At 41.0% G+C, this 16,475-nt stretch overlaps 2 protein-coding genes across 2 annotated transcripts; one reads left to right on the forward strand and one right to left on the reverse strand.

Annotated features, from left to right (window-relative positions):
• Nucleotides 1-1,211: 1,211 nt before the first annotated feature.
• On the reverse strand, nucleotides 1,212-5,740 carry pcdh20 (protocadherin 20). The gene is made up of 2 exons (XM_036567919.1): nucleotides 5,555-5,740; nucleotides 1,212-4,157 (listed from the first exon to the last, which is right to left on the reverse strand). The coding sequence occupies exons 1-2, from the start codon at nucleotides 5,576-5,578 to the stop codon at nucleotides 1,671-1,673; spliced, it is 2,511 nt and encodes an 836-aa protein (XP_036423812.1). The 5' UTR covers nucleotides 5,579-5,740; the 3' UTR covers nucleotides 1,212-1,670.
• A 760-nt stretch (nucleotides 5,741-6,500) lies between these two features.
• On the forward strand, nucleotides 6,501-14,379 carry si:dkey-27i16.2 (regulator of cell cycle RGCC-like). Its single transcript, XM_036569364.1, has 5 exons — nucleotides 6,501-6,652; nucleotides 6,999-7,166; nucleotides 10,380-10,460; nucleotides 11,146-11,208; nucleotides 13,433-14,379. The coding sequence occupies exons 1-5, from the start codon at nucleotides 6,631-6,633 to the stop codon at nucleotides 13,438-13,440; spliced, it is 342 nt and encodes a 113-aa protein (XP_036425257.1). The 5' UTR covers nucleotides 6,501-6,630; the 3' UTR covers nucleotides 13,441-14,379.
• Nucleotides 14,380-16,475: the final 2,096 nt, after the last annotated feature.

A 16,475-nucleotide genomic window follows, 5' to 3' on the forward strand; every position in this document is an offset into this window, starting at 1 on the left:
ACTAGTGTTAGCTTGCTGTATTAATACTTCTGTGTAGTGTGGCATAAAGAAGCCCACAGACATTGACCTTTAAGTGTAGATCATTCTTTTTAGGCCTGCAGGCTCTGTTTCAATAAGCTGTTGGTGCAAATAGACCTAATACAAACATTTTATCACTTTTAGCAAAATGGCACCTGAACCAGAACAGAAATGTAGAGAAGACAGAGAAAGAAAAGACAGCATAAAGGAAGTAGAGAGTTGCATGTTAGTGAAGAGAGAAGAGAATGAATGGAGAGTGGACAGAGAAGAAGTATGGAAGAATATACAGAACATACTGAGTCAGGAAGGAGGCCTGAGCAGAGCATGGAACATACTGGAGCCTGTCCTTCATGAGTGCTTGCTTTTTAAAAAGAATTAAGCCACTTCAGTTAATTATTATCACTCATTTAGCCAAATGTGACTGGGGTACACTGGATTTTGCTGTACTGCTAGTGGGCTATAGTAAAAAGTATAGTAAAAATCCTGATAGGCTGAAATGCACTATCCCACTTTTGCAGACAAAATGTCCCACCTTGTCTAAAAAGAAGAAACAAATGGCGCCTGTGTTTTTTAGGGTATATAAAATCACAATTATATACGAAAATTTTTAACACATTTATATTCAGGAAGCTTGTATCATTAAAATAAAAACACTAAAGATGTGTATAAGCTTTTATGATTTTTATGATTTTCTTAGTTTGAATTTTTTTTCTTTCTTCGTTGTTTCTTCATTCAGATAATTTATTTTTGCAAACAGTGTGTATACATGCACTCAATAATCCGATCATAATCGGATTTCTGCAGTTATCCGATTACTCAAATGGTCATGCAAACACCATACTCCGATCTAGAAATCTGATAAAGAGAGCTGAATTTCAGCTCAGTAATCAGATTTCTCAGTGCATGTAAACTCTTACTCTGATTTCTGTCGGACTCCTCAGTCTGTATGTGTGAGATCAGATGGTGGATGTCGCGATACGCAGCAAAACACTGTTAGAGTGACGCTAAAACCAAACACGAAATAAAGATTTGAATATTTTTCATATTCTAGATGATCTATGTTCATATTTTCAGGTAAAGTGGCACGACGTTTTAAAAAAAAACTGCGGTATGAAGTTTGAATTTTACATGACGTTTACGTCACGTCGTCTTCTGTGAGTTTATTGGCTGGTTGCAAAGCAGAAATCCGATTATTGCCTGACTCATGTAGACCCAGAGTTTCCCCATTATCTGATTACTCAAGTGCATGTACACGTGTTGATCGGTTTACTGACAAAAACTGATTTTCTGCAGTTATCGGATTATTGAGTGCATATAAACACCCTCAGTGAACTAAAAAAAATAATTGTACTCAGAGTCTTTGTTTTTTTTATGTGGAACAGCTGTTTTGCTGGTGTATTTTGTCCGTTCCATCTTGTTTGCAAACTAAATCACAAGTATGGAATATTGAGAACATTTCTTCAACCTGATGTTTGCCACATTGCTCACCTTATTATGCTGCAATGCTTTTGTGAAGCAGCCCAGGTTAGGTTTTACATAGTAAATTCATTAACACAGAAAACAAAAACCCACATTATATTTGTACAATGAACATTGCAGATGTCCTGTTTATAGCATAGCTTTACAAAAAGTTTGTGTGGAGCAATTTCCTTTTATTTTAAGAGATTCATTTCAAGGGGCTCTCTCCTGCTTGTCAGTTTTCGTGTCAAGTTTTTATGTCTCACAAAAATCACAGTGGCAGCTAGAAGCATGCAAGCCGAGAACACCATCATACCCAGACCACAGAGCAGTACGAGCCAAGGTGGTTCGGTACAAGACTGCGCTGGCTTGTTGAGGGATTCCAGCTGCGAAAGCACAGGGGGTTCTGTGGTTTGGGATGGATATGGAGGAACGCTGGTGAGGTGGCACTGCTCTAGTGTCTCATTGACCAGCAGATTGACCCACACTGTGGCCTGAAGGGGCACTGGCTTCCCCCCATCCCTCACTACAATGAAGAGGTGGTGCATGCCATAAGCGCCCCCTGCTAGCCGATTTGCTAGCGTGATGTTCCCAGAATGAGGGTCGATCTGGAACGGGCTTGGCCAGGCTGGCTGCCTGGCTGTGATCTGGTAGGTGATGTCTGAGTTCATGCCTGAGTCACGGTCAACAGCGTAGATCTTGGTTACAATACTGCCCGTCCTGGTACTGGGGGATACGGTCAGGCAAGAGAGGTTGCTGCTAGGCAGGATCACCTGAGGTTGGTTGTCATTGACATCCTCCACAAAAATGGTCACCGAAGCGGTGGAGGAGCGTGGAGGGCTGCCACCGTCCACAGCCAGCAAGAGTAGATCATAGCGGTCCCGCTTCTCCCGGTCCACTTCAGCAGTGCAGCGCAGCGTCAACTGGGACAGGTCCACAGCGAAGGGAACATGCTTGTCCAGCACCCGCACATCCACGACTTTCCCATTGTCTCCCTCATCTGCATCCCTCACTTCGATCTTCCCAACCTGAGCTAGCCTTGGAATGCTCTCAGAGATGAAGAAGACGAAGTGTTGCTTGAGAAAGGCAGGCTGATTGTCGTTCTGGTCCAGCACATTTACAGACACAGACACCATGGCCTCTAGAGAAGGGGAGCCCAGATCCCTGGCCAGCACTGTGAGGACATACGTGCCCTGTTGCTCTCTGTCCAAAGACTCTGATACAGACAGCACACCTGTTGCTTCATCAATACTGAAGACAGGAGGATTCTGGATCAGCCGGTATGACACTTTTCCGTAGAGCTGGCTGTCTGCATCAGATGCCCTGACTTGTATTAAAGACACGCCAGGTTTATTGTTCTCTTCTATCTCCGCTTGATAGTGAGGCTGCTCGAACTGTGGGGCATTATCATTCACATCTTCAACCGCCACTTTGATCACTTGTCTTCCATGCACGCGTTTGCCTTGGGCTTCGCTTATAACGACAGTAACGCGATAGTCACTGCACAGTTCAAAGTCTAGTGGCTTTGATGTTGAAAGCAAATAGTTGCCTGCTTGCTCTTTCAAAGTGAATGGTATGCTGTCTGCCTCTAAGGACAGAACTGCTTGAACGCTTGAGGTGTCTCTCAGCTCCACAAGAGCCAAAACAGTGGGGGGCTCGTTCTCTCGTAACACTATTGTTTGGTTTTTATACTCTGCCATGAATTTGATCTCGATGTCCGGCTCCCGGCTCACCACCGGCTGCATGGATACAGTTACCTGTGTTAACACAGGCGGGCAATGTGGGCTATTTGCAACAATTTTCAACACATGTTCCTCCAGCGTGTCTAACCTCACATCCACAGCTAAGCTGATCCTGCCTGTGACTCGGTCCAGGCGGAAGAGGGCCTTGGCCCGCTCTGAAATTTGAGGGCTGAAGGAGTATGTGATCTGAGCGTTGTGGCCCAGATCACGATCTGTGGCCTGAACCTGCTTTACAGTTGTGCCCTGAGCTGCTCCTCCTGACACCACAGCTGTGTGAGGACTATCAGGGCTGAACTCTGGGCAATGATCATTAACGTCCAGCACCGTGATGACGAGAGATGCCGTAGCGCTCAGAGGCACAGAGCCGCCGTCCACGGCAACAAGAACCATCCGGTGCTCATCCTGAGCCTCTCGGTCCAGCTCTTTTTCCACAACAAGCTCGAGGGCAGACCCGTCTTGGGCCACACTGAAGAAGCCCCCAGCTCCTTCTAAATGGTAGCTCATCTCTCCATTGCTGCCTGTGTCCTCGTCCCAAGCTTCATTGTCTAACAGGACCCTCATCCCGACAGCCGCATCCTCGGGAATTCTTAAGTAAATTTCATCAGTTTCAAAATAAGGAGCGTTGTCGTTAATGTCCTCCACGACAACGATTATCTTCAGCATCTCCTGATCAGGGCCTACGAGGGCATCATCTGAAATAGTACAGTCCCTTTCCTCCTGTGACGGACACAGGCTCTCCCGGTCGATTTTCTGCTCTGTCGTGTACAAGTCCCCCGTTTCTTCGTTCACTCTCAAATAACCTCTACCAAGCAGCTGGTATGGAGGGGAGTAAACGCCACTCAGAGTGCCTATCTTAATTCCTTCCACCTGCTCCTCCGGTGTCAAGAAAGGCAGCGTGTGGCATATGATCTGCCTGACAGATGCCACGAGAAGCACCCTCTACAAAGAGAACCAGAGAAAGGGCTTAGCACACAGAAGAAAGCAACACCCCTCTTTCCATATGAAAGTTTAACTACCATTACTCAATGTTTAAAGGCGCAATCGGCGACTGGAGGATGACAGTCTGGCTTTCTGTCATCTGACTCACTGAGTGTTGTGGATGTGATAGAGAAACCAATCTCTTTCACAATCTTTTACATCCTCTTTGACTTACAATTCATATCTGAAAATGAGTCATGAAGCCTAAAAATAAAATATAACAACAGGTTCCATACTGCAATCTGATATATGGCCATATATGCACATATATCATGGAGGGTCAGGCATGTATTTCAAAATATATGTATACAGACGTGACATACATATGAGTACCAAATATTAGACATATACAGATATGGATCACAAATATGTGTCTGACTGATAGGTGAACACACATATGCATAATATATGGATCATACATATATACTGTTTGTCTGCTATATGTCATATTATATAACATGTAGCTACCATATATGAGTAATATATACCATCCATATAGGATTAATGTTTTCTATCATATATTGTTAAATATATGTATTACACATGTATGTTTATATATCGAGGCTGTCAGAACAAAACCTTGTATCCCCAAAATGAGAACTTTACAGAAGAAGGAAAAAACCTACTTTACTTGTAATGTAAGTCAATGGAACCAGAATTCTTTCTAAGTAATTTTGGACCATTTGTTTCGGTCAATTCATCATGAAACTTACACACAATGTAAAGGACAACGGGCATTTTCAAATTAAGTCAAAAACTAAAAAACAACAAAAATGGAAATATGAGGTCTTGTTCCAACAGCAGCACTATGTTGATATAGCCTATGGCTGAAAATATATGAAAATATATTTAAAAATATTGATATATATATGAAAATGGCCAATTTTAAATACGTTCATGTCAGTTATATATCCATATGTGGCAAATATAAGTTGGATATCCATATATGCTAATATCTGTCATATATTGGAAACCCATATATTGCCATATGGGGTTTGGTAAGAAGGTTAAATTGATTCAAAATGACATTTATGTAAAAATGTGGAACAGACTGTGTATTTTCCTTAATTCAGGCATAAAAACAAACCATTTCTTTCATTTGTTTGAGATATTTCCTTGCTTAAAGCGGGTTAATGAGGAATCATGCTAAAATAGCATTAAGCCACTGCCGTTTATGAGGGGCTACAGCTGCCTTCAGCAAATGGATGCAACAGCATTAGTCACACACTGAGGGAAACATGGACTTTAACCCTGTTCAGCAGTACAGTCGCCAGAGAAATTCAGTTTAAACTGCACAGCTTACGAGCAGGAACGTTAATAAAACTGACAGAGAGTAGAAACTCAGCAGGGAGACTCACCTGAAACAGACACGCCACGTTCATATTTCCGTGAGCCTCCTCTGCCCATTCTCCATGCCCATGTTAGCCCTGCTCGAAGCAGCACGAGTATGATCAAGTTTTCAGAGGGCGGGAACATTTAAGCTGCCTCGCCTGAGCCACAGGTGTTAAAGGGGCGCCCTTCTCTGGAAACAGGACTGGTTCCTCGACATTCCCATTCAGTTTTCACCACCAGCGTTTAATTTCATTGAGAAACTTTAAACAGCCAGGTTTAGTCAGAGTTTCTAGCACTATACGCCTATATGAATAGGCTACACAGGGTATCCTGTTAATTTAGCCTACTATAAAAAGAACACCGCCACTTCAGCTGTGCTCATTAGTGATAATTGAATTAGTATTGGAAGTGTTAAGTCTCTTCTGAGGCTTGTGTCGCCATCGTGTGGGCAGAATACCAGAGGAGTCTAAACACTGGCTCACAGCAGCCTTAATTAATTAGAAACCCCAAGAAAAGTGCAAAACTTCTACCATTAAAAAATAAGTCGACATTCATACCAAAGGCCTGAACGTGGGCCTTCGAGACCTGAACTGTTTCCACATTATTAGGAGAAACGTTCCCTGCCAAAACTTTCTTTTAGACCCATAACTATAACTGCAGCCCAGCAAATCATCTGACAGCTTTACAGAGAAAAACCTCTTCTGTGTTTTTCTGGGCAGAGAAGCTCTGAAACCATTTACATCAAGGAAACTTTCAGACATTCCCGCAACCACAGACTCCAATTACGTTTTGTTTTCCGACCCGTATTGCGACAAGCCCCGCCTTCCTGCTCTGGGATTGGCGGGTGCTTCATACACCGCCAATCCCCGCACAGGACACGTGAGACGGCTGACCAATCACAGCGCAGAAGTCAGAGCCCTGTACGAATACGAGTGGAAAAAAATGCCGAACGCCGCAGAGGAAACGGCGAAAGCTCATTGGCTGAACCGAAGTTCCGTTGCACGAGGAATTAAGGGCAGATATATATTTCACACCTTCAGTCAAGCTGTCTCACTTTATAGAAGCAGTTTCTGAAATAAGGGACGCTCCGGAGCCTGAAAGGATGTCGAGCACGAATTTCCCAGGTAAGTTTACTTTTTTACGCGCGGGAAATTTAACTAGAATAACTCTACTTAGCTAAATTAAAAGTAAATAAATTGGTAAGGAGCTCAACAGGTTTGTCGTCAGGTAGACTGAACTAGAAAATAGCAGCAAAATGCCATTTAGACTGAAATACACAGCAAACCAAGCGTTAAATAAACTCCTATAGTGTTTAATGAACACATACAGCTTTAGGCTAAATCCAGTTGTAGGTTAATATGTAAAATAATGTATAGTGGACATTTGCTGTGTTGTATGTTGTATAAATACTCAGTTTGAAGGTCCTGAATGGTCAGGTGAAGTTTTATACCCAATGCTGAATTCCTCCAGATCTGGAAATGGACTTTGGGGAGCTTCTTCAGGAGTTCAACGCCGTGGCTGAGGAGCTGTCTGCTCCATCACTCCCAGCTCCTCACGCCTACGAGCACCTCCTCAGTGAGGCTAAACGGCGCTCCAACGATGGAGTGAACGACAGCGGCATCGAAGACGCTGATGAAGGTGAGCCTTTTCTCTCACATCATCTGTTAATTAGACCAAATGTTAGATTTAGGAACACTAAAAACGGTCCACATTTTACTCGGGCTCAGTATCTAAGGTCTTCTAAAGTTGTGAAGATGGTAGGCAGTTGCTTCAGTTAAGACAGAGTTCTGTCTTTGCTGGACACACTTAAAAAAGATGGTTCTTCGAGGGTTGCTTAGTGAAGACAATGGCTCTATTTAGAACCATGCGTTCAATACAGAACCATTTCATGCTTAAATGGTTCTTTGCTTGGTGAAATGGTTCTTCAGGTTGACAGAGAATGTGTTGTGTGTTTTGAAAATGGTTCTTTATAGCACCAAAAAGGGTTCTTCTATTGGTCTGATGTCAAGCTTGTAGCAGTAGAAAAACCCTTGTTGGTGCTATGTGGAACCATTTTCAAAAAAGTTCTATATAGAACCATATAGGAGAGGGCGGGGAACAACCTAACAATGCGAAATAATTTTAAAATATCTTTAAGTTGGAATAATCATGTTTTTATAAAAGCAACATATACATCTCTGCTCCAAACCAACACTTTGACGTTTCTAGCACCTACCGTTCATGTGAAATTCCACGCAAAATGACAGGAAGTGCAGTGTTACAATACAATTTAGCCCATGGGTGGGTCCAGTGTAACAGACAGAGAATAATTCTATGTTGTAAGAAATATATTTTCCAACCGTACTGCATTATATATATATAATGTATGTATAAGACAGACAGACAGCTCAGTTGATAGATACACACACACACATATCAAATTATATATGAACACTGACAGTCTGTGTGTCAAACAATGACAGAATTATTTTTTGTCCAGTGAGGGACAGCAAATAAAAACATCACACATCAGTAAAATATAGAACATAGTTTCTCAATAACTACAGCTTTACCAGCTGTTAATGTCAGTTTCATTAATATACTTATTTAAAACCAAAGTACTAACATCTGAAAGACACTAATAAAGAAGAAGAAAATCCCCGTTTTCCTTTTCATTTTCAAATCTGTGTAAACATATGGAACAAAACGACTAAATGTACTTTATTTGTCTTTGTCTTTTACTAGTGTAACGCCGTGTAACAGCTACAGAGGCTGTACTTAAGCCTAGCTAGCACCTGCTGTAAGCTTGTTACATGCTTCAAAATTACATTGAAGGCAACAGGATGGTCATTAAAGTGATATAAGATTGGATTCTGTGACTTCTACACACAAAGCTCAGTAACCGCAAAAAAAATACTTGCGTGCCCTAAAAACACTCTTTGACACAGATCTCTTTAAACACTGACGAATCGCTCTGAATTTTCACAGAAAACCATGGCCAGACAATGTGGTATTGTGGCCAGCAGGGCACATGGCTTCTTTGTACAACATAAGTACAACATCTACAACACAAAATCCTTAAAAAAGCATTTCACATCGCAAAGAACCGTTTAAGCATGAAATGGTTCTATATAGAACTCAAGGTTCTAAGCTGAACCATTACTGTTACTAAAGAACCATTGAAGAACCTTCTTTTGTAAGTGTACAGTAAAGAATACTCCAGTCTAGGCAAAACTAAAGAGGTTATGCCCGAAAACGGTCTGTCTAAACTTAATTTAAGATTAAGTTAGAGATACAAAATTTCTGCATGATTCAACTGGTGAGATGTAAACAAAGTCATTCAAAGTGTTTGGTTATGAATTAGTACATTGTAGAGAAACTTACCAACTCAGATTACTTTACAATGATGGTGACATGAACCAGGAGTTGCAGTGTCTTCAGTGCAAATATAGATCTTTAACTTGCTCACCCAAAGTGACCAGCGAACCTCCACAAGTCTTTTGAGTTTTCATTCGTAATGCTGACGGTAAAATAGCAGTAAATCTAAGAAATATATTTTCTTCGGGTACCATTTCATCTTTCAGTGACCTGCTTATCGCTGCTGTTGGAAGAAAACCTCGTATCTCCAAATTTGTTGTTTTTAAGTTTTTGACATAATTTGAAAATACCCGTTGCCCTTTGCATTGTGTGTAAATTTAATGAGGAATCGATCAAAAGAAACGTCCCAAAATGACTTGGAAAAAAGTCTGGTTCCATTGACTTACATTAAAGGTAAAGTATGTTTTTTCCTTCTCCTGTAAAGTTTCCATTTTGGAGATACGAGGTTTTCTTCTGACAACAGCGATATGTTATATATAATATAAATAATATAATATTTTAAAAGCCAAATTCTTCTGTCAGAATTGTTGTAAACTATATCTCCATATCTTGGAGATCAGGCCATATATTCATAATAATTTTGTGTAATATCTTTCAACAATATATATTTATATATATATATATATATATATATATATATATATATATATATATATATATATATATATATATATATATATATATAAGCATTAAACTTTTCAGACGTCTGGTTCTTATCAGGACCGCTGTGAACAATTCTGACTCTATAAGTATCTCAAGAATGGTGTACTTCACATTAAACTCTGAATGACTTTGTTCATCTCTCAACAGTTTAATGATGCAGATATTTGGAAAAATCAGATTCTATCCCTGCTGACCATATGTACAGTAAAGATAAACACTGTCTAACTTAACATTTCACCTAAAACATCTTGTTGTGAAACATACATCACTGGCCCAGACTGGACGTCTGTCACTACTGTGAAGTGCAGAGCTCACATTTTTAACAATAAAATACACCACATGTCAACAACTTTGGGGTATTAATAGGCAGTTTGTCCCTTCTTTGCTGCAGTAACAGTCTCTACTCTTATCGTAAGGCTTTACACTAGATGTTGCAGCATTGCTGTGAGGATTTGATTGCATTCAACCATAATAGCATTGGTAAAGTCTGGCGCTGATGTTGGATGATTAGTTCTCATCCCGAAGTATTGAGCACCATCATTCCAGAGGACAGTTCCAGTGCTCCACAGCCCAGTACTGGGTGACTTTATACCCCTCTAGCAGACGCTTGGCATTGGGCTTGGTGACTTTAGGCTGACGTGCGGCTGCTCCAGAGTGCCTTATTCTATTGTCATTGCTTTTCAACAAAGAATATACAAGCTGTATACATGAAACTGAATGCTTGTGTCAGTAGTGGGTGCACAAGTAACTGTATTCACTAATTAAAACGGGTGTATGTATAACTTTGGACATACAGTGTAGCTTTTATCACGTCCATTATTTGTCTCTCAGGTAGCGAACCATCCCAAGGAAGCAGCTTGAATGCTAGTGTGGAGGAGCTGAGCACCGCAGGCACTTTGGCTGCAACAAAAGGTATTACCATTACATTTTGATGATAGCCATCACATTTACACAACAAAGCTTGCGGCAATTGTGTGCGTGTGTACGCGTGTTTTTGTGTAGGGGAGCGTCCTTCATGCTTTCTGACCTAAGGTCTCAGATTTTTAATGCTATCCCTTGGCCTATCAGGGTTATAAATGGTTGTGGTAAACCTGAATTCAGTAGCGAGATGCATGCAGAGAGGAGGTGTAAATTAAATTAACGAAGCGGTTGTCACTGAAGGGCCTGAAAACACATTCTGTGACGATGCCACAGAAAAGCGAATAACACTCTGAACTGTTCCACTTTAAACCACAGATATTCTTAGCTGCAGCGAGTAACTGATCTGTTTTAGACTAACTAAGCTAATCTCTTTGATAGACACTGCGTTTTATGGGATGTTTACAATAAGATTTTCAAGGCAGGTTCAAAGCCAGTGGAACAGGCGGCTGCAAATGTGCGTCCTCGGGGAGAGATGCGGGATTTGATTTCTGCTTTTTTTTCCCAATCCCCTTACGCAATTCTGGCTGTCAGATCGCGTTTTCTATACAGTAGAATATTCCACAGGAAATGCCTCTGCACTTAGCAGCATTTCTCCACATTCCGCAGCATTCCAGTGCACTTACCCCTCCCCTCCACCCTACTCTCTCCCTCCCTCCCTCTCTCTCTCTCCCTCCAGCCAAACTCGGGGACACCACAGACCTACAAAGCTTCATCGAGAACCTGGACAAAGAGCTTGCAGGTGAGGGAACAGTATGACCTTGAATGCAAATGTCTGAAAGAAGAGTTGATGTGGACATGTGTAGCATAAATACTTCCATTATAATTGCTAGATTACTCATTTTTCCGAACCATATGTGTGCAGATATTACAGCAGGGTTTCGAAGTCTGTTGCAGGGCCAGTGTCCAGCACAGCTTGGTGATCTCCATGCTTAAGCACTCCTGATTTAACCCAGATTTAAATCAGTTAATTACCAGGTTTATAAGCTGTGCTAGAGCAGGGAAATCAGCAAACTGCTGGAATCCGGCCCTTCAGGGCCATAGTTTGAGACCCCTTCCACGTGCAGACGAAATGTGTTTCCAAATGTTTTCAAAATATGTGTCGACTGTGCAGTATATTTACATATATGTTTGACAGATATGTACATATTAAAAATTGACACTAGTACATACACTATATGGACAAAAGTATTGGGACACCTACACATTGCCCCTCTTTGCAGCTATATCAGCTTCCACTCTTCCGGGAAGCTTTCTACAAGATTTTGGAGAGAGTCTGTGGGTATTTTTGCCTATTTATTCAGAAGAGCATTTGTGACGTCAGACACTGACGTTGGACGAGAGGGCTGGCTCACAATCTCCATTCTAGTTAATCCCAAAGATGTTGGATGGGGTTGAGGTCAGGGCTCTGTGAGGGCCAGTTGAGTTCTTCCACATCTCTTCCACATCTCTCACTCACCCAGTCAGGCCTTTATGGAGCTGCTTTCTGCACTGGGGCTCAGTCATGCTGGAACAGAAAAGGTTCTTCCCCAAACTGTTCCCACAAAGTTGGAAGCGTAAAACTGTCCAAAATGTCTTGGTGCTGAAACATTAAGATTCCCTTCACTGGAACTGAGGGTTCTAGACCAACCCCTGAAAAACAGCCCCATATCATCACCCTCCTCCACCAAACTTTACAGCTGGCACAGTGCAGTCAGGCAGGTAACGTTCTCCTGGCATTCGCCAAACCCAGACTCGTCCATCAGACTGACAGATAGAGAAGCTGATTCATCACTGCACAGAATACGTTTCCACTGCTCCAGTGGTGGCGCTTTACACCACTCCATCCGACGCTCGGCATTGTGCATTTTGATCTTGGGCTTGTGTGCAGCTGCTCAGCCATGGAAACCCATTTCGTGAAGCTTCTAATGCACAGTTCTTTTGCTGATGTTGCTTCCAGAGGCAGTTTGGAAGTCTTTACTAAGTGATTTAACAGAGGATATGCACTGTGTGCTTCAGTACTCGGCACCCACACCAGTTAGTGTGGTCTGCCACTTCGTGGCTGAGCTGTTGTTGCTGGGGACTTATATTTTACAGTTATACCATCCTATAACAGAGCCACGTTTAAAGTCACTGAGCTCATCAGTGCAAAACATTCTACTACAAACACCTGAACTCAAAAATTAGGAGGGGTGTCCCAATACTTTTGTCCATATAGTGTATATTTCACCTATGTATATGCATATATTCCAGTGTATTCACATGCATGTGCCTATAGTGGCATATATTTAAATATCCAAAACTTGCACAGTTATTTAGCATCTATTTTTAAACATAAAATTCAATCTGTACTAATATTTACACCTAATACTGTGTGCTGCAAAGTATGAAAACTCAGCAATAATATGGTTTACTTGCAGTGTTTGCCCTCACTACCTTTACAGCGATCTAATAAATAAGTCTCTGTTTGCTACAGAATAGCTTTACTTACTCTTTCCTCTGGGGCAATTTGGATATTTTATTTGAACAATTTTTATGTACTGAATAGATATTTTATTTTTATTCCCTTTTTAATCAATGTGAGCCATCATATGGTGGCCATATATGGCCATCCACAGATGAGCCATCATATTGTGGACACATATACTCAGGGAAAAAAAATGTTTACTAGTTTAGCTTTTATTAATACGAGTGCAGTCCGTGATAAACAATCTTTTGCAACATCACGCTTGACAGATACAAGTGAAATATCCTTTGCAGCGATAATGGGCCTGCCACTAAATTACCCCAGTGCCCCTCCTATCAGCAAAAGGCCAGTGGTTTTACAAGGCCTGCTCCCAGCATCCCATACTATCAGTGGGTTGTAGGGATAAGTGCAGCTCATGAATCATAACTCCCCAGACATCTGTGCACGGGTTGAGCATGCTAATCCTTGCCGCCTTTCTCCCCTGTCGTTCTGAGCTGTCACAACTTTATCTTCCTGACAGAGATGTGAGCAGACAGGACCCACGTGACTGCAGAACAGGAGCCAGGAAGACCAGCGTGTACATGAACACACAACGAGAACCGGAGGAACTTACTGAGAATTGGCATCTTTGAAATCCTCAAACAAGCTGAGCTTCTGCCTCTGTTGGGCAGGAGGTTAGAAGGGGTAGTTCACCCAAATTGCTAACATGGAAAACAAGAAATATTTATCATTAGGGATTCACACATATGGACTTTCTGGGCCAGTAACAACAACCGAAACCTGATTGATACCTGACTGATATTCACCCACCATGAAAATTTGGTGTTTATAAAAGGATATGGTAAATAACTTTAATGTCTAATTCAAATATGCCATGACTATGTAAATTTATAAAATGAATCTTACAATCGCCGTCATTTATATATGAATATATGAATATATGAAGCGCACCAAATTTAAACATTCGGTGAGTTACGGAAGTCTGAAGAGGCCATGAGGTAGTTAGAATTTTCTGTTATTTAGAGATAATGAGTTAACTATCTTGTTACCACAAGATAACAACATTATTTTGAAATTACAAGTTACTTATCTTGCTATCTCGAGATAACAAAAGTTGTTATCTTGAAATAACGAGCTACTTTTCTTGTTATCTCAAGATAACATCTTGAAATAACGGGTTACTTATCTTGTTATCTCAAGATAACAATCCAGGAAATTATAGCAACAGCTCATAGCCTCTCCGGACTTCTGTAACTAACCAATCGTTTAAATTTGGTGCATTTAAAAGTTTACTCTATATTCACATATGAAGGCCGGCGATTGTAAGATAGGTTTTTTACATAGTCATGACATTCACATTACAAGCCTCATAGCTCAAATCTGATCTCTCTGACAGGATGGTTCACACTCGTTTAGGTAAGCGATTCAAATCTGTCATTAATGTGACGAACCGGCGTCCTGAAATGACCTGCATGCGCACGTCCTACTCAGTAACGTCACGTGAATGAATCACGTTCATCATCAGCACAAACTAACGAGCAGAACGAGCTTCGCTGAGAAGATCATTAACTCTGATCAGCTCTCAGCTTCATTATTAGAGCAAGACGAAGGAGAAAAAGATGAGGTGCTGCTTTTCCACCATTTACAGGCTTTAACTTCTGTTCGGCGCTGCTGCCATGGCAACGCTGAATGATGGAAAAAAAGCTCATGAATTCCGATCTGAGCGTCACATTAAGGTCGCATGGCCACAAATTGGATACGTATCCAGTATAGAACCACATATGAAAGTGGCTCAGGTCGGATTTGAAAAGATCAGATTTGTGTGTCCACACAGCCCTGAAAACATCAGATCTGAGTCACATTAGGGCAAATCGGATTTGTGCCACTTCAACCTGGTAATGTGAACAAAGCCAAAGTTGTTTACCAGATCCTTTTATCCGCACCAAACGTTCGTGGTGGGTGAATGTGGCATTAAGAGTTTAAGCAAGCATTGTTGTGTTCCTGTCTGAAGAGGAAACTGAATTTTCAGTCTTCTGCTTCTGTGTTTGTGGTGTCAACCACTGTGCTATCTATATCAGTGAGGTTTCACTGATTTCATTACTGAGCTGATAATAATTAAAATGTCCCATTTGGCTGCAAATGATATACTGTCCGCCAAAGAGTTTAATAATGCTGACAGCCCTTTGCTAGGTTTCATTTATTAGCAGAAATCTGAAACATTTCTTATTAATGTGGGTTTGGACAGGAACACTACCGGAACTGAGGCTGGATTAGAGAGTCTTTTTGCCTTTTGCGTAGGAAATCAGGCCTTCTCTCAAAGTTGGGTTTCTTGTTAAGTGAAGTAGCCTTTTTAAACGCTCTTGATCTGCGATTATTACAGCTTTTTGTAATGGTGCTTTTAACTTATGATGGGAAAGAAACAATATGTAAGAGTTCCAGCTTTATTTTTAGAGTGTATTATAATACTTGGATTGCAGGAAAGCTTGGGGCAGCTATATTTTTTTACTTATTTTGTACAGAGTTGTTTTCCATGCTTTATGTATGTACTTATTATTCATTTCCTTTTGTGCAAATAGCACCTGTGACTGACAGCTTCATTGTTTTTTATCTTTGTAAAGAATTGGAACAATAAAGCTTTTGCAGCTTAAAATTTGTTCAGAATTAATGGTTTCTTTTGCAAGCCGTAACTAATGAGGATTTGTGCAGAAATTAGGGTTTTAAACCTACCTTCTCACATTTTTTAAACTCACATTGCGTTCGTTGCTGAGACACTTCTGTGAGAATTTCAGTTTCTGAGCAAATCTGACTGTGAGTAAACAAGGAAATTGTGGTTCATCATCAGCAGAGACAGGAAATGTGTCAGCAGCACCGTTGAAACAAAGCCACAATAGCTTTTTCCGGAGTGCAGCACACTGTATGGAATGGTAGGCGGTATGTTAAAAACTGTGAGCCTCCATGTACGACATGTAATGGCTCATTTATCTTAACAACTTCAGCCAAGACTAATTATTCAGCTGATGATCTTAACACTTATTATTCAGTCTCTAATACGAACTGTAAAACCAGTGTTTATCTTATGTAGTTATGAGGGTGAGGAATTGTGTAGACCAACACACAGATTTCACCTGCTCGTATTTTTATTACAGTTATCTAAAAAAATAAAATTATTCACTTTTTAGCAGATTTGGCTCTTGCATCCTATGATATGCAACAGATGTTTGGTATTACATATTAGACAGCCAGCGATGGCAAATTCTTCCCATGGTCTCCGTGGAAACTGGGCAGCAGTGGTCACACAAAAAGAGGAAGCAGGCTGGAGTTTGTGGAGCTCAGACTGAAAATCCCCTGAGTTTTGGGGGAAGAAGGACATTCGCACCATCACTGATGATCTCTGCAGTCGTTTGTATGAATAATGTGCAGCATATGATCATTGTTTCATCTATAGAAGAGATTATATTTACAATGTATGAGGAAAAAACTCAACAAACAATTTTTTAGACAAAGATGCCTGACTTACATATGCAAACGAATATTTTTAAACCTAACAAATCAGCCAATTCAGA

Source organism: Colossoma macropomum, unplaced genomic scaffold (genome assembly GCF_904425465.1).
Source record: "Colossoma macropomum unplaced genomic scaffold, Colossoma_macropomum, whole genome shotgun sequence".
Classification (NCBI taxonomy): Eukaryota; Metazoa; Chordata; class Actinopteri; order Characiformes; family Serrasalmidae; genus Colossoma; species Colossoma macropomum.

Bases quoted from the DNA above. Each gene is read 5' to 3' on its own strand.
- si:dkey-27i16.2 (XM_036569364.1), top strand. From the start codon at position 6,631: ATGTCGAGCACGAATTTCCCAG. The intron at 6,653-6,998 runs GTAAGTTTACTT...GAATTCCTCCAG, and splicing joins GTCGAGCACGAATTTCCCAG to ATCTGGAAATGGACTTTGGG. The intron at 10,461-11,145 runs GTATTACCATTA...CTCTCCCTCCAG, and splicing joins CACTTTGGCTGCAACAAAAG to CCAAACTCGGGGACACCACA.
- pcdh20 (XM_036567919.1), bottom strand. From the start codon at position 5,578: ATGAACGTGGCGTGTCTGTTTCAG. The intron at 4,158-5,554 runs GTGAGTCTCCCT...TTCTCTTTGTAG, and splicing joins ACGTGGCGTGTCTGTTTCAG to AGGGTGCTTCTCGTGGCATC.